Genomic DNA, 25,897 nt, shown 5'->3' with positions numbered 1-25,897 from the left:
CTTCCCAACTCATAATCTTCGAAGAGGCTGAACTAGTCAACAATGATTGACAATCCAGCTATTGCAGTGGAAGCAGTACTTGAAAAGTCCAAATAAATAGCCTGAAAATGCCTCCCTTTTGCAATGCTGTGTTGTTTCTTGGCTTCTACTGTAGATAGCATGGTTACCTCAATGGAAGGTCTGGGTTCTGACAGCGTCTTCAGTTTGCATGAAGACAGCCACTATCGGATAAGCAGGAGCCTGCTCAAACCAGCAGAAGGGAGCACAGTACCCCTGACGAGAGTGAAGTGTTTGGTCTCCATGACAACCCCACATGATATCAGGCTTCACGGATCATCGGTTACACCGGCATTCATTGAGTTTGACACATCTCTTGAAGGGTTCGGGTAAGGTCCTACAGTGCTTTCAAATAACATGGGGCACAGTGCAATGTTTTCTTACTTTCTTCTTTCAAAGAAATACTTGTGGTTTTTCATGGACTTTGCAAACCAGAAACAAATGAATTCTTTAAAGAAAAGAAAGCAATACTTCAAGCCACATAAGTTTCCACTCTGTCATTCATTAATGCCTTGAAACCAAATGCTTGCTTGCTGTGTGTGAAAGTGGAAGTAGGTATGTACCTAAACAATGATAGTACCCTCTCAGTTCTGGATTTCACGTGGCTTTTAAAACAAAGGAATGCCAACATACCCTTGCAAAAACTCATTACTTGCTAGGATTTATGTGCAACATTTGAATGGCCCAAATGCTCTGAAACCCACTTAAAATTGCTGAAGAACTTGGAAATGCAGAAGTGGGCAAATCAGAAATACAAGTAAAGCAGAGAAGGCAGCTATGTTGAGTCCAAGTAACTGGAAAAAACTGATTACTAACTGGAGGTGTAGCCTCAATATAATACTTAACTCATTTTTTTCTTTTAGCACCCAGTATCACCTTCACTTTTTTTCTCCCTAATTAAACAGCTGCTGAGTGAGGCCCTTTATGAGGATCATGTAATGTGATTTAAGTTGACTGTTCAGAAGATGAAAACATGACATCATTCTCAGCATCTGTCTGAGAATGTGGCTTCCACTGAGGAAGTGGCTTGTCTTTTTGGTTATAAAATGGAATAGAAAAACCTCAAAACACTCATTTTGTTCTGTGTTAATGGGTAAATATCTCAAAATTGCTATAAAAATTCAGACCAATAATATAATGAAATATTCCTTAACTGCGTGTGGACTGGTCCATAGGCAGAGACTTGCAAATAGGCTGAAAGCCAGTATCTCAGAGAGGGCAGTGAACATTTTTGAGGAGGAGGAGGAGAAAGTATATAATAAGAACTGTAATCAAAAGGAAGATAGTAGTGATCAGAACCATGGACTGCTGTTGCTTTCAAGATAGGTGGTCAAGTTAACTCTTTAATAGCTTACGTGAGAACAAAATAACTGTCCGGCAATTCAGCTACAGTATACTTAAACTATCCAGCTCAAGTGTAAATGTCAAAAAAATGATGATTCTTAAGCAAGTGGAAGAGCTGTCATTTTGTCTCCAGCAGGACACTGTATACAAACTGGAAGCTGAACTCCTCTGGGGGTTCAGTCCACCTCAGGTAGGCTGGTCACTGAAACTGTCTGGGCTCTTAAAATCTTTTAGTACCAAAGGGAGATACTCCTTATATCGGTTTCCATTGTGTTGACAACATTGGTGTCTCTTGTAAGGACCAAATGTAGCTAATTTGGTGAAATATGACATTACTGTGAGAGTGTACATACTTAAAATTAAGAACACCATAGTATGCAATTATCAGATCCTTTGAATATTTAGCTAATCCAGCCTCTTTGAGAGTCCAGAACATCTCAAAGGCTGCACTGAGTTATGGTTGCCCATCAGGGAGCATGTTATGCTATGGAGCCACATGGACATAAGTTTCGGCTCCTTTGCACCAAAGACATATGCTGCCAAAGCTGTTTGCACTAGAGGTAATTTAGCCTCACAAGGAGAAATCTTGAGAATTCATTTCTACTTTTCATGAATTCATACAGTCAAGGAGAGTGATGGCATGCTTATGGTGTATTTTTCCTAGGCTATGTTTTGTTTGTATTGAACTCCGGTTATGTTGACTTGCATAAACTCTAGTGTGTTACTGGTCTTCTGTTTAATAGCTGCCTGTTCTTGCCAAGTTTGGCTCCCCATAATGCACCTACAAATAATGCTGTTACCACAGGACTTATTGACGGTGCGGTTGTCAGTGGAATTGGAACTGGTAAGTACTTGACTATGACTGTTAGCAGTGTTTTGTATCTGGTGTTTAGTTCTCTTTTACATTTCTTTGTTAGCCATGAAGTGATAGTGTGGTATCGGACATTGTACGCTCATAATTGAGAACTTCCTGTGTCTTTTTTTGTGTATGTGTTCCTGTTGCTTTTTGCCCCCAAGTCAGTGAAAAGCAATATAAAATACAAATGTGTGATTTCTTTAAAATACAAGGCTGTCAGCAGAAGGTTAAACTGTAATCAAGAGAAGCATATGAATAATGAACCTGGATACCTTAAGAACAAGTTGAGGTAGTAGTGTGAAGAGCATGGGAAATGTGGAATGAATTGTCATACTGTATTTGTGGCTTTGTTCTGCTGAATTCTTGACTGAATTTATTACAGGTGTAGTTACACACATCATCACAAAATTCCCATCTAAATTGTTTGCTATCCCTTATACTTGTTCACTGTAGTCTGTTCATTGACCATGATCATTTAGTTAAAAAAGGTGTTAAGTCTAAAAACTAACTTGAAGGTTTACTGCAATAAGATGAAATTAGTGTTAGACAGCACTCGAAGTCTGTGAGCTCTTTGTTGTTCTGCGGGAAGATGCCAGGAGGTGAAATGGAGTCAGGTGTATGTGATGGAGAGATCTCCAACAAAGACTCCTTCAAGGAGTCACACTTATGGAAGAATCATCTCATCATGATATTAGCAGTTTCTGAGGGCCTGATCCATTTCTACTTTTGTTGTCTAGGGAAGTGAAGCTGGGCTGTTCTGAACAAGCACAGCTTCAGAGTTTGGTTTTAGAATAGGAGGGAATAGTGTGCAATTCTTCCTTTACTTTGTTTTGAAAGAAACACCTCTGAGCTAGCTTTATGTGGCTTCTCCAAGCTTGAGTCAGAAATGAAAGGAGTAACATTGAAGTCCATGAAGGAAAAATTTGAGAAAGCACAGCTGGTATCAACTGAGATGATATGAAAAAAGGAACAGGAACAAGTAGTTACCCTAAGTACTAGCTGCTTCAGCTATATAATGGGCTTTCATTTTTGTTTTTAGGTGAAAGATTTTTCCCACCGCCATCTGGTTTAAGCTATTCAACTTGGTTTTGTATTGAACATTTTAGTACACCTCCTAATAACCATCCTGTGAGACTTCTTACTGTGGTGCGGCGTGCAAACTCCTCGGAGCAGCATTATGTATGCCTTGCCATTGTTCTCTCAGCAAAAGACCGGTCACTGATTGTTTCAACTAAAGAAGAATTGCTTCAAAACTATGGTAAGAGTTGTGTCATGTCATCAGCAATCCTGACAATATTATGGGGATGCAACAGCAAATTTATTTTGAACCTAGTATCTAAAGAATTGTGTGTGATGAAACTTCAGTTGCAGCTTTACCAGCTCCTAATGTGTTTTGACGGTGGAAAAATGCAAAATGTAAACATTCATGTAGAAATTAAGGAGTTTTTATAATGTCCAAAAAAGATTCGATATCTGCATATAAAGAAAAATTTTTGCCAAACCGCTTATTATTATAGATTTGAAGGAGAGGTTATATCACTGGTTTTGGAAGATTTTTGCCTTTTATTTGTCTTGTCTTGTTCATTTTAGACATCATCTCTTGAGGTGCACGTTAACTGTCTTTGCTTCCAAGAAGTTTGGAAATAGTAAACTAACAGGTTGTGAAGGCTTTTTCACTCTGGATAGTCCCAACACTAGAGGGCTATTTGAAGGCGATCAGTCATTCACTTCATGTTTTAATGCTCTGATCAGTTTTCAGAAAGAGTCTGTAGCTTCATTCAGAATCTGTGATCAAAGGTGGAATTGCAGGCAGTGCAGTGAAGATCTAAGTGAAGCTGGTGAGGCCAGTGAATTTGCTAGAGAGAGCTGTTGGTGTGGTCAGGGGCTTCAGGCTTAGCCATCTCCTGTCTCCTGCCTTGTTCTCCATCAGAACCTCCAAAAATGATGAGTTTTGACAGGCCATTTATGCACTGTGGCTGTGGAAGAGCTGAGAGGAGCAGGGCAGCCCCCTGCATATGTTTCAGGCTTAGCTCTTTACCAGACCAACATGCTGGGTTACAAGTGGTTATTAAAAATCTGTTCCTGCTTCTTTCTTTCCCTTTGAGTAGCATGCATTAATAAAGAATTTATACAACTGTTGTTACTAACGTAAAAAACCAAACCTACCACAACAACCAAAAACCCTAACACTAACAGCAAAGGAGACTGTTACAGAATATTCCTTAATTTCATGACAAGTGGACGTTCACATCTGCAGTCGATTCTCTTAGTAGAAGTGAGGTTCAAAACGTAAAACTTGAGAGCTGAAGAACCGTAGTATAAGGAAGGATATAAACCTCTTAAATTACAAAGATATTGACGGTATTTTCTTTCTCAGAAGACCAAATTCTTCTAAGAGAGAATTAAGTAGGTTTATCTTCATATTGTCGTGGTTTAGCCCCAGCCGACAACTAAGCACCACGCAGCCGCTCGCTCACTCCCCCTCCCGCAGTGGGACGGGGGAGAGAATTGGGAAAAAAAAACTCATGGGTTGAGATAAACACGGTTTAATAGGACAGAAAGAAAGAAGGGAACAACAATGATAATACCAACACAGGAATGTACAAGAACAAGTGATGCCCAGTACAGCAATTGCTCACCACCCCGTGATCGACAGCCCGTCCCCGAGCAGCGATTTCCGCCCCCCGGCCAGCTCCAGTTTATGTACTGGGCGTGACGTTGTATGGTAGGGAATATCTCTTTGGCCAGCCTGGGTCAGCTGTCCCGGCTGTGTCCCCTCCCAGCTCCCCGTGCACCCCCAGCCTGCTCGCTGGCAGGCCAGTGCAAGAAGCTGGACTGTCCTTGACTGCTCAGCAACAACCCAAAACATCAGCACATTATCAACAATTTCTCACCCCAAATCCAAAACACAGTCTCACACTAGCTTCTGTGAAGAAAACCAGCTCTATCCTGGCTGAAACCAGGACACATATTAATTGTGTTAGCCTGCACTGGAGCTATAGATGGTATGTTTTTATTTTGTAAGCCTCTATTATCTAACTCTTTAAAGAGATTGGATTTGAAGAGGCTTTGTCAGAGAAGATCTGAAGGTCTCTGACTACAAAGACTGTTTTTTAATTGAATGGGATACTTTGCTTTACTGGGTTGCCAACCTGTTGTGACTAAGTCATAGTTGGTGGTGTACCATCAAGTGCTGAGCAGGTAAGTACCTGAAGAACTGAGATGGCAGGCCCGCCAGCGCGGGGACTGGAAGTGCTGATGGTGTGTGGTAAGAATAAGTGGAGTGTTTTAAGGATCCTTCTTGTGAATGAGAATTGTGCTCAAAGGTATTTGGCTGAGAAAAAGAGATTATTTTTGTATCTGAAAGTTAGTTCCAAGTACTCTGCTTTTATCATTTTTTTTCTTGTGCAATTTCTAAAGAAATGAGTGTTCTCCCTGTGCAGGCGGCTGTTGAGGTAAGAGGATTAGTGGTTTCTTTTCCTTCAATACGAAAGAATGAAGAGAGATCTGAGAAGCTCCTGTTTTCTGTTGAAGTGTTCCCTGGTAGAGAATTTTCGAGCTTTGTCTTTGGGGGGGTGGGATGGAGGGGCAGGCTTTCAAGTAGAGTGTGGGTCATTCTGCTTTGCGATGGAGAAGCTAATATACCTGCAAACTGATCATGCCCTCTGGTGTGAAGTCAAAGGATGCCTTTTAGAAAAATTAAAAAATTGTGTGCTGAGAACTAAAATGTATTTCAACATTCATGAGAAGAGAATTCAGCACCCATTAGTGAAGAAAGACTGGGAAATGCTTGAAGAATATAGGTGGGTGAATTGGGGATGGGTGATCAGCAGCTTGTGATTGGTTTGCAGCCCCTGTGGAGAGGCGGGGAGTGGGTTCTCCTGGCTGTGTGTCTGGACAGTAGGCATTGGTGTCCAACTCTACTCTCTGTTGGTGCAAGGGTGGCCGGTGGGGCCACGGGTGCAGCTCAACTCGCTGCACAGTGGCTGGGGCTGGTGTCGGGTCAGCAGCCTTACAACCCAGGCTTCACTGCTGATACAGTGAAGGGAAGGCAAGGGCAACTCGCTGTGGTTACAGTACTGAAATGGAACGGACAAGATGTTGTGAAGTCTTTGTTTTGACTTGGGCAGAAATGTCTCAGCCCTGAGATACTCCTTCAGTTAGCAGCACTTCAGAAAATTAATTTTCCATAGAACTATAAAAAGGGAAGAAGAGATGCCAGCTGTGGTGAGGCTTGAGTTATGAGTACCACTGGTCTGTGCTCGATGTACGTCTTGCTAGCCAGACATCATATTTGCAGCTTTTATTAAGGAAAAAACATCTCAGGCTTTCAACCTCACCTTTAACTTCACTTATGCTTTGTAATTTAGCATGATTCTGACACAGATGCTTTGAAAGGCAATCCTTTACTTGTATCTTCTTTTGTCTATGACCTAATTGTTTAAGCAAGATAGTGGCAAGCCTATACTGGGTATCTGTGGCCAGGTGCTGCGGGGGCACAGGGAGGCTTCTGTGGGAAGAAACCAGGGCTGTCCTGTGCCAGACATGGTGGGGTCTGGACAGCTCTGCAGCAGAGCCCCTGCAGGACACAGCTGAGCTCAGCAGCCAGGCTGGTGGCACCTCTGAGAAAACACATTAGAGACAGCGAAACGCTGCATGGAGTGAGGTGTAAGGGAAAAAAAATGTGTAAGAAAGTGCTCTGTGGACATGAACGTGAGAGCAGAAAGAGGGAAAGGGGGCCTTCCAGGCATCGGAGCAGAGATCTCCTGTGACCCCTGGAGAAGACCACACCGGAGCAGGTAGTGGGGTCTGTGGAAGAGACCATGGTGGAGCAGGGAAAACTGTGAGGAGAAAGTCCAGGAAGTATGGTTATCTTCTCCATAGTATGAGAAAGGTGAAAAATAGCTCTGTAGGTTTGGAGAGGCATCTATTTTTTCTTGCTGACTACTGCTGTAAAAACCTTTTTAGAGAAACAACAACAAAAAAGTCTTTCTGTGACCTGCATAGTGGCATGAAAAAGTTAGTGCCATTCCAGCTAAAATTTCAAAGCTGGAGGGTAGAAGGGAAGAAGTAAAACACAGCTGTTAGAAGTCTGAAAGTATCCTGAGAATTTTCTTAGAGAAGAATTAAGGCAAAGGAAGAACAGACCCATTGTTGATACTACCAAAACTACACTGGTTTGTTAATGTGCAAGTATCTAATGACGTTCAGCCTGTCAAATTGTGACAATTTGATCTGAATACTTTCTCAAAAATTCTGATTCCATTATTTCAGTTCTTGTATTTGGAAGTCTAAAGTCATATCTTGTTAATCATATGACTTCATTCATATCTTGTTAATTGTATTTTTTTGTCACATCGTCAACTACATGTTTTCTAAAATTTTGGCATTAATGTATTGCTTTATTGTTTCACATAAAGTCTAATGACATAAGCTTAAAACAGGCAAATAACATTTCTACTGGTGCTCACTAACTGGTACTTTCCCTTTAGTTGATGACTTCAGTGAGGAATCGTCATTTTATGAAATTCTTCCTTGTTGTGCCCGTTTTCGCTGTGGTGACCTCATTGTGGAAGGCCAGTGGCATCACCTAGTTCTGGTCATGAGTAAAGGCATGCTAAAGAACAGCACAGCTGCGCTCTACCTTGATGGACAACTTATTAACACAGTTAAGGTAAAATCTTTAAATCCTCATTTTTTACTGGTATGAGTGATTCTCTCTCTGTGCATATATATATGTGAAAAAAAAAAACCCCACAAACTCACAACCCACACACAAGAAGAACAACAAAAGAAAACAACCCAAACAAACAAAACCCCAAAACCAATCTCCCCTTCCCCCTAAAAATCAAAAACCAAACCTAAAATGAGGCCCTTGCAAAAAGGGGTCTTTGCTCACTACACAGCTCAGACCCAGCCCTAGTCCTGTTAAGAGGAGAAGGTAATGAATACTTTCTCAGGCATGACCAATAGTAACTTTAAAGTGAAGTGGACATGTTGCATTGAATGTATGGCAAGTGGGGTTAAGACTATGCTGCTGACTAGATTAATAAGAAGGATGATAAAAAGCTGAAGGTGACTAATCCCAGGACCACGTAGCAGATCTAACTTTGAATAATAGGGAGATTACAGAGTAAACAGCTTTGCCAATTTAGCCATGTTTTTCCTTTCCCAACCCTCTTGCTACCCCAGAAATAGTATCTCCTCAGTGATAGCCACTGAGTTGTCCAGCATTGTGATTGTAGATGAAACACATTTAGTTGTAAAGGTCAATATTTTCGTGTTAGGTGGAAGAAAGGAGGAGACTGAAAGCATAGAGCACTGAAGAGCACTGTAAACCTGTGCACTGAGCACAAAGTATTCCTGACCTGTAACTGATAACCAAAGAGCATTTGGCACCTGGCAGGCATGGGCCTTCAAGGGAGTAAGCTAAGCCTTGTGTGGAGTGCAAATTAGCTAGCATTAATGCGCTGCTATAGGTAAAAATATTTTAACTTTCAAAGTTTACCTTTTGGTATTCCGTTTGCAGAAAGCGGACTATAGTAACTTTACTTGTTACGCTAATAGCTGTAATACATGAGTATGTATCTGGCCATATGTGACTACATTCAATAGCTGGTAACAGAATTTTTACAAGGTGGATAGAAAATGCCTGTGAGATTGTTACTGCCATTATATATAGACCAGCATTTTTTTTGCATATTTGTTTTATTGTCATCTGAAAATCTTATCAAATTGAGTTCATCACGTTCGAAACAGTATAATTACCAAAGACATGTGTTCATTGGCTGAAGAAGGAGAATCAGCACAAGGTTATGAGATCATCTTATTGCTTTTGCAAAAAATAATAATGACCGTTATAAAGCACCATGCGTTTAGAAGCAAGATGCACCCTTGTTTTTTAGCAGTTTTAAGCACAGAACTCGCATGTTCTCATCCTGTGGTTCCATACACACCTTCATCTTTTGAAAGTCACTTAACTTCTGATCTTTGCATTTACCTTCTGGTTAATGTTCTTCACTGACTTTTGCTGTATGGTATCAGAATACCATGCATTACATATCAACCATTTGGTATGTCCCCTGGTTTGCAAATAGCTTTCCTGAATTTCTGATTGGCCTACTTTCTTTTCACAGTACCCATGCTCTCTCGATAACATCACCATGTTTTTCTCCCTTACAGCTTCACTATATTCATAGTAGCCCTAGTGGGTCTGGTTCTGCCAATCCACCTGTGGTCAGCACTGTTTATGCCTACATTGGCACACCACCCGCACAGCGCCAGCTCTCTTCATTAGCATGGCGTTTGGGCCCTACACATTTCCTGGAGGAAGTTTTGCCCGCCCCAGGTGTTAGCACCATTTATGAGCTGGGACCAAATTACGTCGGAAGCTTTCAAGCGGTATACATACCGTGTAAGTACAACTCAAATGGCAGCCAGTAACTTGGCCTGGGTGTAGTGGAATCTTTTGTGTGCATATTGGCAGAAGAGGTGAGGAAGGAGAGTATGTGGTAGCAGAGCAGAAAAACTAGCTGTTCATGGGAAGAAGATTAGTAGCTGTTATTGAAGAGGATGATAGAAATCCAAATTACTGTTTTAGCATACTTCTGGTAGTTCTTTTACTGAGATACAATAGAAATGCTTGTATTCCTCACTTCGATTTTAAACCAGTTAGAAATGCTTGAAGCTGTCATTATTCATACTGTATATTATTTTTCTGCAGAAAGTGAAATTGGAAAGGCATTTTAACTTGCCAGTTTCTAGTGATAGAACTTATTTGCAAATCTGCAGTGTGATCTGTACTTTAAACACAGCTGTGGAAATGTCATTGTTTATAGGGCCTAAATAGGTCAACTGAGAAAAAAAAATCAGAGAGGGAGGGACTGTGGTGCAGCAGATAGTCTTTAAGCATTCGTTGTGAACAAATACAGGCAATTCTGTTAGATTTTTTTTTTTTTTTTAAGTGATCTTGTTTGGAATTGAGGGGAGTGCAACACAAAAAAGATGTGAATAACCTTGTTAGACATGTGTGTCTGTAACCCTGTCTTTAACTATTCAGACAATAGAGTCTCCATTAGTTCTGGTAAGATGAACTGTCACTAGCAAGATTTTCCTGTTCAGTAGAGCTCCCTCTCTTTCTGTGCAGTTAGAGTATCTCTTCACTAACATCAGTATTACGTCAGAAGATGCTTATTGCCTTACCTGGCTATCACAGTACTTTTCAGTGAAACATAAATAAAAATGGGGAATATACCAAGTCATCTTGTCCTTGCATTGTCATTCCCCATAAGGACCATAATGCTCTCTGGCTCTTCTGGAGAGAAACTGTCAGAAGGAGGTAGTGAGTGATGGGAGTGGTAGGAAAACAAAAGTACGTACAGGAAGTGCACAGAGCCCTACTTTTCATGGTGAGAGCTTTCCCTAGAGTGATGACAGCCCCCCCACCCCCCAACGTAGATGATGTTCAGGCTGTGAAAGAACAAAGTATAACGAAAAAGAAGGAAGCTTTCCTCACCCATCTCGAGTGACAAAACTTTAGAGAATTGAATTCTGTCATCTACATATCTGTGTCACGTACTTGCTTTTTTGACAACTAGACAAACCTGACAAGCAACTCTGGATTTAGGTATCTGCTAGTCAATTATAATTTCTCCTGGAAGGTATTTTGACTGGTGCTGTGCAAGTTTTAAATATTGAATTAGCCAAAGCAAATCCGTGAATGTGAATTTTTTCATTCACTTCTGAGAACTAAAGATCTTTCTGACTTTACGCTAAGGCTATGTTCACCAGGAAGCCCACATTAACTTAAAAGAATTATTTATTTCTTAACATACTGACTTTTCCCAGTGTGACGGTGTATTTCTCCCATATAATCTTTGCTCGGTTTGTTGTATTTCAGGAGTGGTCTGCACCAGAACAAAGGGCATGTTTCTGTTTGGGGCTAAGCTTCTGTTCATGTCATGTGCGCTGTGCCAAACCCTAAGGAGTTTGATTGGGGGGGCAGTATGAAGCTCTGTATCTTACTCTTTTATCTTGGCCTCTTTTTCCAAAAATGCTTGTTTTTCCTTAGTGTAAGGAAATGATTATTTGTGGCAATCCTGGAGAAGGGAAGAGCCCTTGCAGTCTTCCGCTGTTTTCCTTTACAGGGAAATTGTGTCTGACTTGCCATTTGCCCATGCAATGCTTCTTTTGGAAGTTTTGTCCCTGTTTTCAGTGAGTAATATTGCCATCTTCTGAGAGTCTGTCCTGTGTCTAAACAAAATTAAAAACCTGATACTCTTACATCTTGGAAAGACCCCTCAGAGAGCAGTTGCTAGTTCAGGAGAAGGAATTCCTTTGTATGTGTACTGAAATGAAGGAATGTTCTCAGGGCATCCGTGTGAGCAGAGGATCCAATGAAGGTTTCATTTATGGGGAGACCAAGACTTCTGAAACTTTCTCAAGTGAGACTTGACAGAGACTTGACCCTGGTTCAAAAAATTAGGTAGATACCCGGCTTCTCATTTGTTTCAGCGTTAGGTGAGGAGCTTTCATGCCTTTTTAATTCTGTTAATGTGTTTCACTGGAGTTGCAGACATCTTTTGACCTGGAATGAAGATACAGAAGTGAATCTCTATGTTGAGCTTTCAGGTGCTGAGTTTTGCACGCTTCCTCTGAGCATTGTAGACAGCTGTCAATCATAGTGTTTGCAGTGCCTCGCAAGAAGCATCCACTTGCGAAGCAGTGGGTACAAAATATTAGATAGAGTTATTTATTCTCTTCAGTGCCTGGGCCTTTATTCAGTCTTGCATCTCTTGTACCATTCTCTAAGGCAGTTTTCCTAGCAAACCGTTGTAAAAAACCTGTTGTCACAGGCAAAGATGCAGTTGTACCAAATCCTCCTCTGGTTTTTGATTACTTTGTTTTTCTTCAGGAGGGAAGGGGACAGCCCTTAGGCTCTATGCAAATTGACTACAGGAATAATGTTGCCTTCCAAAAATTCAGATGAGGAAGCACCCCATTTTCTATTGCTTGGCCAAGCCACAGGGGGCCAGTTGCCATTATGGGTTAATATCGTAGACCTTCTTGAAAGGAAATGTTTGCTGTGCGTTTTTTATCTTAAATAGCAGATTTATTCCACGACTCATATGCTATCAAGCTACTCTTTGGTACAGCGAGCAAGTATGCCAAGACAATATCAGATTTCAGCTATTTGTAAAATCTTTCTTCTATACCTATTCTACAATATAATTTGCTTAAGATTTTACACTTAAAACTGAAAGACAATGGTATTACTGAAATGAACTTTTATTTTGCTTTTAAGGCAAAGATTCAAAGTCTGAAGGAATCAACCCATCTCCGGTATCTTTAGTACCAGAAGAGAAGGTCTCTTTTGGTCTCTATGCCCTGTCAGTTTCTTCATTTACAGTGGCAAAAATAAGGAAAGTTTACAACAAGTTGGATAGTAAAGCTATTGCCAAACAGGTATGTTGGGAAATGAGTTGGTTAATGTGTACTACTTGTTTGTTCCTTTCTTTTAACTTCCTTCAATGAAATTTGCTCAATGCAACCAGGAACAATAATGTACCTGTCAGAAGAGTTGCCCATAATCACTTTCATTTAAAAAAAAAAAAAATTGAGGGAGATTGTACTCCTAGGTCTTATTCGTGTTCTTGAAATTACTAGTAACTATGTATCTTAGCACCTTCTGGAGGTATTTTGGCTTTTTAGGTGGTGATTGTAATCCTGTTGCAAAACAGTTAAGATTATATCGTTGAACAATATTTCTACTGTTGCAGATGAACAAAGCTGATCCTTAGTCCTCTGACTATGATTCAGATTTGGACAACAGAATATCAGTTTACATTTTCTTCAAAGTACATTAAAAGTCAGTGAATTATTTCTACAAAGGACCGTCTATGAAGACAGCCTGAGAGAGTTGGGGTTGTTCAGCCTGAAGAAGAGAAGGCTCTGGGGAGACCTTACTGCAGCCTTTCAATACATACAGGGGGCTTATAAGAGCAACGGAGAGAGACTTTTTACCTGCATGTGTAGTGACAGGACAAGGGGCAAGGGTTTCAAACTGAAAGAACGTGGATTTAGATTGGGCATAAGGACAAAACTTTTTATAATGAGGGCGGTGAGATACTGGAAGAGGCTGCCCAGAGAAGCTGTGAATGCCCCATCCCTGGAAGTATTCAAGGTCAGGCTGGATGGCACTTTGAGCAACCTGATTTAGTGGAAGATGTCCCAGCCCACAAGAGGGGGATTGCACTAGATAATCTTTATAGATACCTTTCAATCCAAACCATTCTATGATTTGGTGGAATTATTTTTAAAGTTAGATTAATCTTCTTTAAACTTTGGAGATTTCTTTTTACTTTAAAGAATGCTTTAATGACTCTAGCATGGTTCTATTTTGTTACATGTTACTCGGTCTTTATCACAGGAGGAAAATACACAAGTTATGTTCAGACTTACATAAAAAAAACCTCTTCCCTTTTGCTTTTTTTCTTGTTTTGTTCAGCTGGCGATTTCTTCTCATGAAAATGCCACACCTGTGAAGCTGCTACATAACTCAGCAGGGCATTTGAATGGACCAGCACGCTCCATTGGTGCAGCTTTGATAGGGTATTTGGGTAAGTTGAGTACTTGAGGATTAAATCAATTTTAAACATGATCAATTACTTGTCAGTAAGAACTAAGGTCTAGAAGAGAAATCATGCGATTGATGAATGTTAATGGTATATTGTTAAATTTATTTAGCATTTTTATATTTTATGAACATTCTATTATCTTTTTTCTTTTTTACTAACATGGGATGCTTGTTTCAGTTTATATGAGTTATCACTGTGCAGTTTATATTAGTTATCATTATGAAAATATACTTAATTACTTACCCTGGGTCATAAACTATTTTCCAGTGCAATATTTCCCTCACCGCCTCTTCTGAGGTATCATAGTTCTTCTAGTGATATTGTTTCATAATTCAAGCAATGCTAGAATGCCTATTACTTGCATGTATTCACAGTGATCTCCTACAAGAATTAGACTTGATTTGATTTTAATTTATTTTCTCTGCCTATGCTCAGGAGTAAGAACATTTGTCCCGAAGCCCGTTGCCACTACTCTGCAGTACATTGGTGGAGCTGCTGCTATTTTGGGACTTGTAGCCATGGCATCAGATGTAGAAGGGTTGTATGCAGCTGTGAAGGCCTTGGTCTGCGTGGTAAAGAGCAATCCACTAGCCAGCAAAGAAATGGAAAGAATAAGAGGTTATCAGGTATGTAAGAAATGTCTTAAAACAGACCAGGCTGATTGAATTTCACTGTCCTAGCAGTTTCTGTGGAAATTCCTTGTTGTGTTGTGGTAACCTGAGTTTCTGCTTTTAAGTTTACTGAGCTCTTGGCTAATGAACATAGATGAGTTACTTAGAATGGCTTTTAAAGGAGATAGTGGAAAGTTTTGCTAAGCAGCCGTGCACGTTTAGCAGCTTTGCTGAAACTAACCCTTCATTAATAGCAAGGAAGAGCACAACTAAGGCACTTCGATGATTCTTTTCCCATGATTGTGAACCCACCCACACAAGCCCAGGAGCTTCTGTCTCCATATCTGCCAGCAAGAGGGGAGGATAGGGACACAAGAAGAAAACTGAACAAGTGGACTCCTAGAATTACCATTTTGAGGAGACTTGTACAGACTTCGTAGTTAGTGATGCTGTTTGCTTTCAAGCTGAAGACTTAATTCTCCATTAGGGTGGGGAAAGTGCAATCAGTTATGCAGAAGGATTGGTTGACTGACTTGAAAAGATCTTCACATGACCAAAGCAATTTGTGTTTCTCATGAAGTCTGCTTTACTGAAACAGAAAATTTGTGCTGTGGTTTGGGCAGCATATTTACAAACCTTTTAATGTTAATGGTTAGTATAGTTAGGTCAAAACATGTTACTCTGTGTAGCCTGATGCAGACCTTGCCTTACTTTGACCAAAGAAATCTAGACAGTGTCCTCCTTGCACCATAAGCCATCAGTGGATCACCACATATGACCTTACATTCCACTTGTATTGACCTCAGCAAATAGCACAGTTTGAGATTCCCAGAAATGTGTATTTCTTTAGTAATGTTTCAAGGAGGATAATGAAGCTGAACAGGCCAGTATGTTGAGCGTTTAACAAGTTTGCATCAGAAGACAAGAAATAGCAATAGTACATCTGGCAATTTGTTCTTCCCCAACCCAGATTATAAGAAGTTAGTGCAGAAATTAGGACTGAAAGGATGACATCTGTGGTGATTCTTAGGGCAACAAAGGGTAGCAAGAAAAAAGAAAGACTCATTCAAATTTAAGTTGTCATGGCTACTTTTCTTCAGTGCCAGAATACCTCTCATTTGTGCACGCAGTACTCTAGGGGTGCTATGTTTAAGTCTGACGTGTCCACGGTTGCTGTCCAGGAGCACAGCTATCTGAGAATGTATGGTGTGCTGTCTTAAACTGTGACTACCGGAGAGCTGAGGTGTGTGTCTGTGTTGTGCCTAATCGTCAGGGCCTGCAGTGGTCTACAGTGCAGAACAGATGTTTTATGAGCAGGAGGGTGTCCTGGATGTGCCCCTTTCCTAATCAGCCATAATGCCACTTTCAAGCTTTTTCATCAAGAGTATCAACTATCAGACATACTTCAAGGGCCTTCTCAAAATGGACGTTTCATCCATGCTTCTTTATGCTTACACAATATTCATAGGCTAATTTCTTTTCTGTTTACTTGTTCAAGTTGCTGGCAATGCTGTTGAAGAAGAAACGATCCCTTCTGAACAGCCACATACTCCATCTGACCTTTTCCTTGGTGGGAACTGTCGATAGTGGGCACGAGACCTCCATTATTCCAAATTCTGCTGCTTTCCAGGATCTGCTCTGTGATTTTGAAGTATGTAAAGCTGCACAGAAAAGTGATGATGATACTGGATAGTGATTGAGTCAGGTGCTGATAGCATACCTTGAATATTGAACAACAGCAAACTAGGTTGTTATCCTGAGAACTTAATATTTCGTATATAGTACAGTAAAGCAGCTGAGAAGCAAGATTATTGGCAACTTTTCCTGCTGAAATGGCTTGAATCACTGTAGGAACAATGAATAGGTACCACAGTTGTTTCTGCTTCTTTTTTTCTAAAAAACATGTTTTGTAGCTTTCTGTTCCACAGCCATTTCTTTTAATCTGTGTGTTCTACTGCAGTACATATATCGAGGCATGAAAAATGTGCCAAAAACAACAGCAGGAGGTAAACTTTCAACATAGCACATAGGAATCATTTTATCATACGTTTCCTGCAAAGTTAATAGTAAGGCAGTTAAAATTCTGCTTGCACAACCTATGAAATATTTAAATGTTGTTGTGTTAAACTAAGGAAGCAGAAAAGTAAAAGGTAGTAGAAAAGTTCAGAAGGAAATGCTAGTGTAATTGAGGCTGATAAACAGTGTTATATGATGCGTAGAACTCGTCGTTTAGTGTTTACTTCTTGGGCATTATCTGTACCTGACACAGACTGAGTAAAAGTATTCTGATTCAGGTATGCTAAAATAAATAAATTAATAAGTAAACTACTACCACTACTGATCCAGCTATAAGATACTGATTTAATAGCATAAGTCCATCTTGCACAAATGGCTTAATGGAGTTACCAATTTCCGTTTTTCAGATGTCTATTTGAGTATTTCAAAGCACTCCTGGAAACTTTATTTAAGGGTCTTGTCTGTGAAAAAACTCCTGCTGCTCACTATAACCTTTATTTTAATAAAATCAGCTGGCCTTTTTCAAGAGCTTAAAGGTCTTCAATGCACCCAGCCAGCCCCCCTTGTCAAGATCAACAAAACACTATAATTGCAGCATTAAAAAAGTGGAAATGAAAAGAGTAAACCTGAGCCTCTTAATGGGAATCTAATTTTTTTCCTCTTTTTTTTTTGAGGCATAATATTAAAACTAGAAATAAGTTTGTGCTGTGTCTAAACAAATTCTTCAGTATCATGTAACTAATTGTTCTTTAACAAACCTTTTAAATTACAATAATGCTTCCTTTGTGCTCACAAAATTAAACATAGACTTAATAGAAACTATTACAACTATAAGAGGTAATATTTGTGGTAGAGGTCTTAAGGTAGATGAACTGTTTCGCAGGGAAGAGTGTGAATCACAGCCCAGTTCCTTGTATAGTGAGGCATGAATACTCTTCCCCCCCCACCCCCCCGCCAAGGAGCCAATTAAGAAATTTCATCAATGGTATATAGTTACTCAGACAGCAGCTACTGTACAAAAGACCCAATTTCATATTTAGTTCGTGTCTGTCTGCTTTTTTTTTCTTTCCTGAAGACCAAGAACAGTTGGAGAACAAATACGCTTAAGAAACTAAAAGAATTTTTTAAAAAAGCACATAATAGGTCTGTGAGTCACTAAGAAGAAACTTTCCAAAAGCCTCAGTTTTAGGCTTTTAAAAAAAATATTTATTTTATTTCTGTATTCAGAAATCAGTGCCCCAAACACTTCATTTAAATTGGATAAATTAGATGTTCTTACTCTTATGCTAAACAGGGAAATTAAAATGTTTGTTCTGATGGTTTTATTTAAAATTAGAAGAAGAGCAAAAGCTAGAAAACTTTTCATTTAAGCCATTTTTATATGCCAGAGCACAAGTATTAATTATGTTTGGTTCAACAGCAAGTCAATTTTCAGATTTGCAGCTATAACTGTGAGCTTTCTGGCTTTTATATCTTTTGTTACTTCTATTGATTGAACAATTGTTGGGGTTTTTTTTTGTAGAGGATCTAAATAATTTAAAACTGTGTGCAGGAAATGCTGGGTAAAAACAAAGCAAAACAAAAAAATCAGGGGAGACCTTGAGTTCAATCTTTGCAGATGATAGGAGGTTAATTTTACAAAGAAAAAATCTTCACTTAAGCCAAATTTAACACGGCATTTCTCATCAGTCTTGTAAAGCCAAATTTAACATGGCATTTCTCATCAGCCTTGTAAACCCCAATAACTCCTTTAGAATCATTGCACCATCTGTTTAAAGAAAAATTCCACATAGTGTGTAACTTTTTTGTCTAGAACTCCTTTAAAAAGTTTTCAGCATCATATACTATATATACATGTGTTTGTTACCAACGTGTGTTTCTTTAGACTTCGCTAGTATATTTAATACTTATCTGAAGTTGAAGAATAAACCATTGAGGACCTTGCAATGAGCTTTTGAGCTCAATGGCCAGGTAAATAGTCATGTAGGCAAACAGTTTTAATCTCTTCAAGCCTTTTATATAACTTTGATCTACTAATGTCAGTTTTTAATCTTCAAGTGGATTTGTGTACAAAACTTATCATTGTTTATTCTGTATTTCAGGTCTGGCTTCATGCACCCTATGAGCTTCATCTGTCATTATTTGAGCACTTCATAGAGCTTCTCACTGAGTCTAGGTATGAGCTAATGCCAGCCTAGTAATGAGACTTACAGGATTAGGTGATATGTAGAGGATGCTCCAATTTTAAATTGCCACCTCCTTCCTTTCCTTCTTCCAGTGAAGCGGCAAAGAATGCTAAGTTAATGAGAGAATTCCAACTGATCCCAAGACTGCTCTTGACTCTTCGAGATATGTCTCTGTCCCAGCCTACTATTGCTGCGATTAGTAATGTGCTGAGCTTTCTGCTTCAAGGCTTCCCTAGCAGCTATGATTTGCTCAGGTAGCCCACATCTATGATAATTCTGGCTTTTGTGTTTTTATGATGTTGGTGATCTTGGCCAAAAAGTTGTAATGGTAGTACTGCTGTGGAATAAGTAACGTGAAATGATCATATACTGACTTTTTTCCTGTAAGAAGCAAGTGAACTAGACATAGGCAATAATTTTGTTAATACCTTGATTTGCATATTAAATTCAGCTTGTATCTAAACAGGTACGACTGAGTGATTAAACTGGCTTAATGTTCTGTGGGTGAAAAGCAAAGGTGCTATATTGCAGCTCCCTTGTTCACGTGAAGCACTGAGCACTTTTCTTAAATACCACTGAATATTACTGAAGATGGAGTATAATGATACTTCTAGTTAAAATGCAGTTTTGATTACTTTCCCACATGAAAGGGTTTTTTTGGTTCAAGATTTTGTTCTTAATCATCACTGTGTACAAAAATATTTAAGGCTGTCAGATATAATACTATTAATTTTGACTGATGAAAGTTAACATAAATAATTGCAGTTCATATGTACAGGAGTATTTGAAATGTTTTTAAGTAAGTTCAACTCCTTGAAAACTTTTCTCATCTTCTGTTTCATTATAATGGAAATGGGTAAAATATTGCAGGACTTGGGGGTTCTTTGCATACGAGTGGTCATGTTTTCAGCTTTTCACTTTAAGTACAATTAAAGGTGTCAGAAGCATCAAGCTGAACATCTTACCTGTCTTTGTTTTAATTATGCAGGACAAAAAATTATTCAAGAATAAAACTGTTGATTTTGTGCTTAAATGGTGACGGAACAGATTGTAGAATGCTTATCTGAGTGTGTCTTGTTCTCCTTTATGGAAATAAAAATTTAAAATATTGTATAACTTGGGAAAAGTTATACTAGCTAGGGATCATTTCAGATTAGTTCCAGGGGAAAGCGGAATATATTGCATCTCCTTTCTTTGAGTAGAACATCATCATCTTGTCTTAGAAAACCATAACCTTGTTTACACCAGCTCAAGCTACAGGCATAAATGTTACACCAGAGTTGAGTAATCACTGTTTTTGATGTAATACTTGTTCAGCTGTAGTGGTTTGAGAATAATGTTTTGTTATCCTTTCTTTAACTTGTGGTGTTCCTTTTAGTGGGACTTGGTGGTATCTCCCAGTTTCCTTTCTTGAATCCTAGCATTTTCAGGGTTCCTTACCTGCAGACTTGTCTGCAAAGATTCCATTAATTACTACACGTTGATTTGGTTTTTGGCTAGTAACTTTAGATGGAGACTGTTTTCCTCAATCTTCAGACATGAGAAAGTTGATGTTTTTGGGTACTGTCCTCTCACTAGTGTTATGGTTTTATATTTAAGGTGAATTATTTATAGACGAGAGTGCATCTGTCATATCAACGAATGATTTTTTTTTTTTATATACATCAAGGTTTGGACAGTTCATCTCTTCCACTTTACCTACATTTGCAGTCTGTGAGAAGTTTGTGGTCATGGAAATAAACAATGAAGAAAAGCTTGACAGTGGTAAGTGATGGCATGGCTCAGAAGCAGTAGAAGAGAAATATTTTGTGATCTCTTCTATGCTTAAATACTTAAAATATAGAAATAGTGTCATTAACAACATTGTAATTTTGTTATAACCTGGCTGCCAGTTAGTTGTGGTACTTAAGGTTTCGGTATTGCATGCAAAGCAGTGCAAAACCCGTGTTTTTTTGTTTCATTTTCCTTCATTTAAAACTGCATGGTTTTGTCCTGCTTCCTTCACTTGCTACTTCAAATCAGCTGTGCACCTCTGCTGCTTCGTGGGGTGAGAAAAAAAGACATAAAGAGATTACTAAGTGCATCTACCCTCCAGGTGTGGAGGAAGTGAAAGAATTAACAAAGACAGTCTAGGGTTTTTTTTAACGGAAGAAAAAAAAGTTTCTTTACTGTCCTTCAAGAATGCTTATATTGAATTGTGTTGACACCATTTCTACCCTTGTTTTCCTAAAGAAAAAAGGCCTATGCAATTGTATTTTTGATCAGTCTCCCTGAACAGAAATGTTTTAGCCCCACAGTGGATGTCACCCAAATAAATAGAAGGAGGTGCCCAGAGATCTTATTCTTCTGCATCTCTTGGGAGTATACTGGTGCACAGGGACAAGTGAGAGAGAAGTGTTTCTGCTTTACGGTTAACTTTATTACTCTAGTTTCCCAAAGAACAAGGTTTAAGGCAGTCTGAACATTCATCATCATCCCCCTGTGCCTTTCCTGTACCTTCTGAATACTTTTGCTTATTGCTGTCTCAAAGATGATTAAATTCAAGCTTTTTAGTGGAAAAAGTGGGAGTGGGTATTGCAGAGAGATCCAGATTGATGTTCTCGCTACAGGCCAGCCATGGCTTTTTTTTCCCAGGCTAACCACAACCTGAGCTGTTTTTTGCCTACCTGGGGGATTGAAGGACCTTGGGGAGAAATTCAGGCTGTGGCAGGAACAAAGAGAGAAGCTTTTGAGGCAAAGAGCATGAAATTTTTAGGTTACTGGCCTTCAGCACTTCTGCCGTAGAAGATGCTTTGTGTTTATGTCTGACTTGTGCACAAAACCTTGGCTCAGAAAGTGGTCATTTATCTGTCTTCATTTTTGCACGTCATCTCAAGTTGCAATTCTCTATTTTTTTTAAATAATCTGAAAATGTGGTCCTCTTTTGACAGAATATGGTACAATAAGAGGGATTTACAAAAAAACTCTAAAGCTAGCCCTGAGCTGCCTGTATTGGCTTGTTTTGCAGTAAGTGTGTTTTGCAACTGATGATGAGTTTGGGGATCTGTCAAAAGAAAAGGAAACTAATTTTTCTCCCCGCTTGTTAGAGAGTTGGGAAATATCAGGTTCTTTCCTTGGGAATTCCCCCTCCCCCACGATTGCATAATGCAAAACTTATTCAATTACTGTGTTGGGGCTCTGTGTGTTTGTTTTTATGTCTCTACTTGCCAGGAGTGACTAGCTTAGCTAATTTGGACCACCTCAGTTTAGATTTTTGTCTGAGAAGCTACGATTCTCTTTTGCCCATTCTATGTGTTCCACTAAAACTCTCTTACCTAAGGAGATCCTTACTTTCAAGTTGGTTGTGGTTGTGTCTTGCACTTCTGGATGCAGTTATAGCCAGCCTTTTGATTGTACTGGTAAAGCTAAAGTGATGGACCACAGTGGGGTTCGGTTTTTGTTAGTTTGTAGTATGAGTTTCCTGTATTAAAGCAGAGAAAACTAAGACCTCGTGTGTCTGTGTGTGTCTGTGTGTCTCTCCTTTGTGCTGGGCGTAAGTTAATCCAAGGATTTTAGGTATTCCCAACATGGCATCATTTTGTTCCTGGAAACCTGGAAAATTCTCAAATACTGAAAGGCTTATGTAAATGTCACTGTGGACATTATCAGGTAGTACACACCCATCCAGTGACCCTTTTAGTCACGGCACCCTCCTGAACCTATCAGTTTGCCTAAATATGGGTTCAGTTTGAAAAGTCCAACTGACCTTGCACACACTTATGATTTACACACTTATGCACTCATTTTTGTTGACACCTTCTAAAATATATTCTACTCATTCCACTACATGATGGTCATATGGGAGCAAGTCCCTAGTTCCCAAAAAAGCAATATACCGTGTACACATATACCACTTGTGCCATTTTTGTAAAATGCTTTATTTTATCCAAAGTTACAGTGAATGTTGTACAAGTAGCTCAAAACATACTTTCAGAGCCTACATCTGATGTCCCTGCTCATTGTGGGGGGCTTGGACTAGATGACCTTTAAAGGTCCCTTCCAACCCAAACTATCCTATGATTCTAAGAGTCAAACTGACCAAATGCTGTGTGATGATGATAATGGAGCACCAAGCATTTCTCAGCAGTGTATAGCAGGCTGCCTGCACTTTAGCATGGCTTTCTCTTGACCTTAGTGCGATCCAGTTGTGTTTGGTTGTGTATGAAATTTATGAATAGCCTTTAAAATATCCAAGTTCCAAAAGCCTAATTTTGACTTTTTTTTGTTTAATCGTGTACTTGATGTTTAGGAACAGAGGATGATTTTGGAGGACTTGTTTCAGCTAATCTTATTCTACTGCGGAACAGGCTTTTAGATATCCTTCTGAAACTTCTGTATACATCTAAAGAAAAGACAACCGTTAATTTGCAGTAAGTACAAAAAAACTTGATGTAGAGAAAGGATATTATTTTTTTCATTTCAAGAGGGAGAATTATACAGCCCTAATTTGATTCACTAGTTGAATTGCATAATTTTATAGGAATTATTGAATGATTCATGCAGATGTCACTGAATTAGCTTTGGGTATGCTAGCAGAAATGGAATGCATGATTATTGAGTTGTATGCTGTCAACTATGGTAACAGGAATGATAGTACTAAGCAGATGCTGGTGTAACTAAGACACATAATTCAGCTATTGCATTAACTGTTTTTCGTTTTGAATCCTTAAAAAAAGAAGTTTAAGACCATGGTTGACAACATTAGGAGAAACTTACGCTTTCTTAGGAACAACAGAAGGAAATATCAGCAGGAGAGGAAAATACAAAGTAGATTTGGGACGAGATCGCTTGCTCTTTACTGTTACTTCATGGAAGTAAAATAGCATTTTTTAAATTGTTAATTTTAAAACTTTGAGGGACAGAGGATCACAAGTGAGTAGGATGCAGCAGGAACAAGTGTGGATGTCTGGCTAATTTGATTTTTAAAGTTTTGTTATCTGGAGAGCCAGTTCTTTAACCCTCTGCTCTCCTTGCATACTACTTCGTGCTGTTTTCTCATAACATCATGCATTGCTATAGAGAAAACAACCTGTCAAAACAGAAAACATTTTAGAGAACAGGGATGGTCAACTTTTCATTTGGTTAAGATCAAGTGGCTTCAGTAGGGGTTATTGTTAGGACTGTTGACCCTACACTGCCCCTTAGTTCCTTAAAATTGCATGTGAGGGACATGATATTATAGCTTAATGAGGTACTAGAATTATAGAATGTGTTGGAGAAGAGACTTTGAAACACTGTCAAATTAAACCTTGACAAAATATAACTTCCAAGCAACTGCCTGGCAGGCTGTGTTGAGTCTGTTGGAGACTCTCTGTGGGTGTATGGCACATATACATTATATAATGATTGACTGAGCTTTGATTGACAGACAACCCGAGCCTGTTTGAGCTTTTCAGGGAAAAAAAAAAAAAAAGGGGAAAATAATGACCATAATCTTTCAAATATTCCCAAGCAACTCTTCACTTAGTAAAATAAATAAATAAATACCCCCCCCCCAACCCACAGCCTTCATTTTTTAATACCAGTTTATTAAAAAGGCTTGTGAAAACTCACTACCTATGTATGGCTCAACAAAAAGTATTTGGAAATTGTAATTTGTGGATGGTTAGAGTTCATTATTCCACATTTGTTATCAAAAGCAGCAATTGGAAAAATCTTGTGCAATGGAATAGACCCAGTGCTGTATTTAGTCTTCCCTTTCTGGTAAACAAATAAACTGTACATGTTCCAGTTAACAAGATTTGGTGAGCAACATTTCTTGTTGTGTAGTAAACTTACCGAAGAATGCAGTTAATTCTTCAATAGATCTGAATTTTCTACAATCTTGATGTTTGCCCATAGTGGAGGACACTGATTTTTGCTATCTAGTAGGAGACTAAATACTGTAAAATGTGACTTTTTTTTTTTTTTTTTACTTTTTTTTTTCTTCCTCTCTTTAATTAGGGCTTGTGAAGAACTGGTCAAGACACTGGGTTTTGATTGGATTATGATGTTTATGGAAGAACATCTGCATTCCACCACGGTCACAGCAGCTATGCGAATTCTTGTGGTCCTGTTGAGTAATCAGTCCATCCTTATCAAATTTAAAGAGGGTCTCAGTGGTGGAGGCTGGCTCGATCAGACGGATTCTGTCTTGACCAATAAGATTGGTACTGTGCTAGGTATGGCACCTCAGCCCTCTCATGACTGAAGGATTGTGTGGGAGCGCGTGTGCGTATGTCTCGAGGTGGGGATGATTATGAATACTGTCCAGCAGATGCATCCTTTCTGTTACTGCCGTCTGTGCTGCGATCAGATGCCTCTGCACTTCATTTTTCTTACACCTAAGAGTTAGATTGTCTAAGCAAAAGGGAGTAGTTTTACAAAACTGCCCTTCAATTGACATTGCACAGATTTCATTGTAGTTCAGTTTTACCTCATCTGCACAAAGCCTGCGTAGCTAATCAATTACCATTATGGTAAGGTTAAGTATGTCGCATGGGCAGGCACATCTGAGCTAGATGCAAAGGCAGCATAGTGTAGCACCTTATGTACGCAGGAAATAAAGATTCAGTAAAATTTACTCCTTTGTTTACATTTATTAGTTAGAGTATCATGCGGTGTTGCATCTGAGCTGCTTTGCCTAGTGGGTTCTGTACCAATTAGATGTACCAGTTTGGATTTTTGCTATCTTGGGAATTTCTGTGTTCCATGGTATCATCTCAGCCTTTCTTTTCCTCTTCCCTTTCCTGTGTTGTTCTGCACACATGCGCACTTGCACTGTCCCTCTTATTAAAGACTTTATTTGTGGGTTCTTAAAGGTTCATTTATACAGGTTATCAGACCTTTCCGTTACTCTGCGTGTTCTAGAATTCAGCGTATAAGGCTTTAGTGCTACAAGACCCATTTTGAGTATCTCCAAGCTGTCTGAAATGCATCTCCAAGTGTCTGCACAGGCTTGACATCCATTATTTCAGACAGGTGTAGTGGCCCTTTCCCATGGGCCTGGGTTTTTTAGTCAAAATAAGAGAGTGCTTTTCAGATGAATGTCCATTCAGACCCTGATGCAAACCCATTGACATTAAATGGGAATCTTTCACAAGCTTGAGTAGGCTTTAGATCAGGGTGGTGGTATTAATAGTACTTCCAACTTAATTGTTGTTCTTAAAATGA

The 25,897-nt window shown here is 39.2% G+C and overlaps 1 protein-coding gene across 1 annotated transcript in view; it reads left to right on the top strand.

Annotated features, from left to right (window-relative positions):
* Positions 1–25,897, top strand: part of WDFY3 (WD repeat and FYVE domain containing 3) — a gene marked incomplete at both ends in the record, with an annotated part of 122,509 nt that overhangs the window by 51,172 nt on the left and 45,440 nt on the right. Inside the window, 14 exons of the mRNA XM_081999315.1 lie at positions 155–386; positions 2,145–2,245; positions 3,297–3,515; positions 7,750–7,931; positions 9,440–9,671; positions 12,561–12,721; positions 13,764–13,875; positions 14,329–14,519; positions 16,003–16,155; positions 18,623–18,696; positions 18,799–18,960; positions 20,376–20,470; positions 22,995–23,115; positions 24,689–24,906. Coding sequence (XP_081855441.1) covers positions 155–386; positions 2,145–2,245; positions 3,297–3,515; positions 7,750–7,931; positions 9,440–9,671; positions 12,561–12,721; positions 13,764–13,875; positions 14,329–14,519; positions 16,003–16,155; positions 18,623–18,696; positions 18,799–18,960; positions 20,376–20,470; positions 22,995–23,115; positions 24,689–24,906 — 2,253 coding nt within the window. The remainder of the gene's footprint in view (positions 1–154; positions 387–2,144; positions 2,246–3,296; positions 3,516–7,749; positions 7,932–9,439; positions 9,672–12,560; positions 12,722–13,763; positions 13,876–14,328; positions 14,520–16,002; positions 16,156–18,622; positions 18,697–18,798; positions 18,961–20,375; positions 20,471–22,994; positions 23,116–24,688; positions 24,907–25,897) is intronic.

Source organism: Phaethon aethereus (genome assembly GCF_964289735.1).
Source record: "Phaethon aethereus genome assembly, chromosome: 4".
Lineage (NCBI taxonomy): Eukaryota > Metazoa > Chordata > Aves > Phaethontiformes > Phaethontidae > Phaethon > Phaethon aethereus.
Note: the sequence above shows the minus strand (reverse complement) of the source record. Positions and strands in the feature narration are given on the sequence as shown.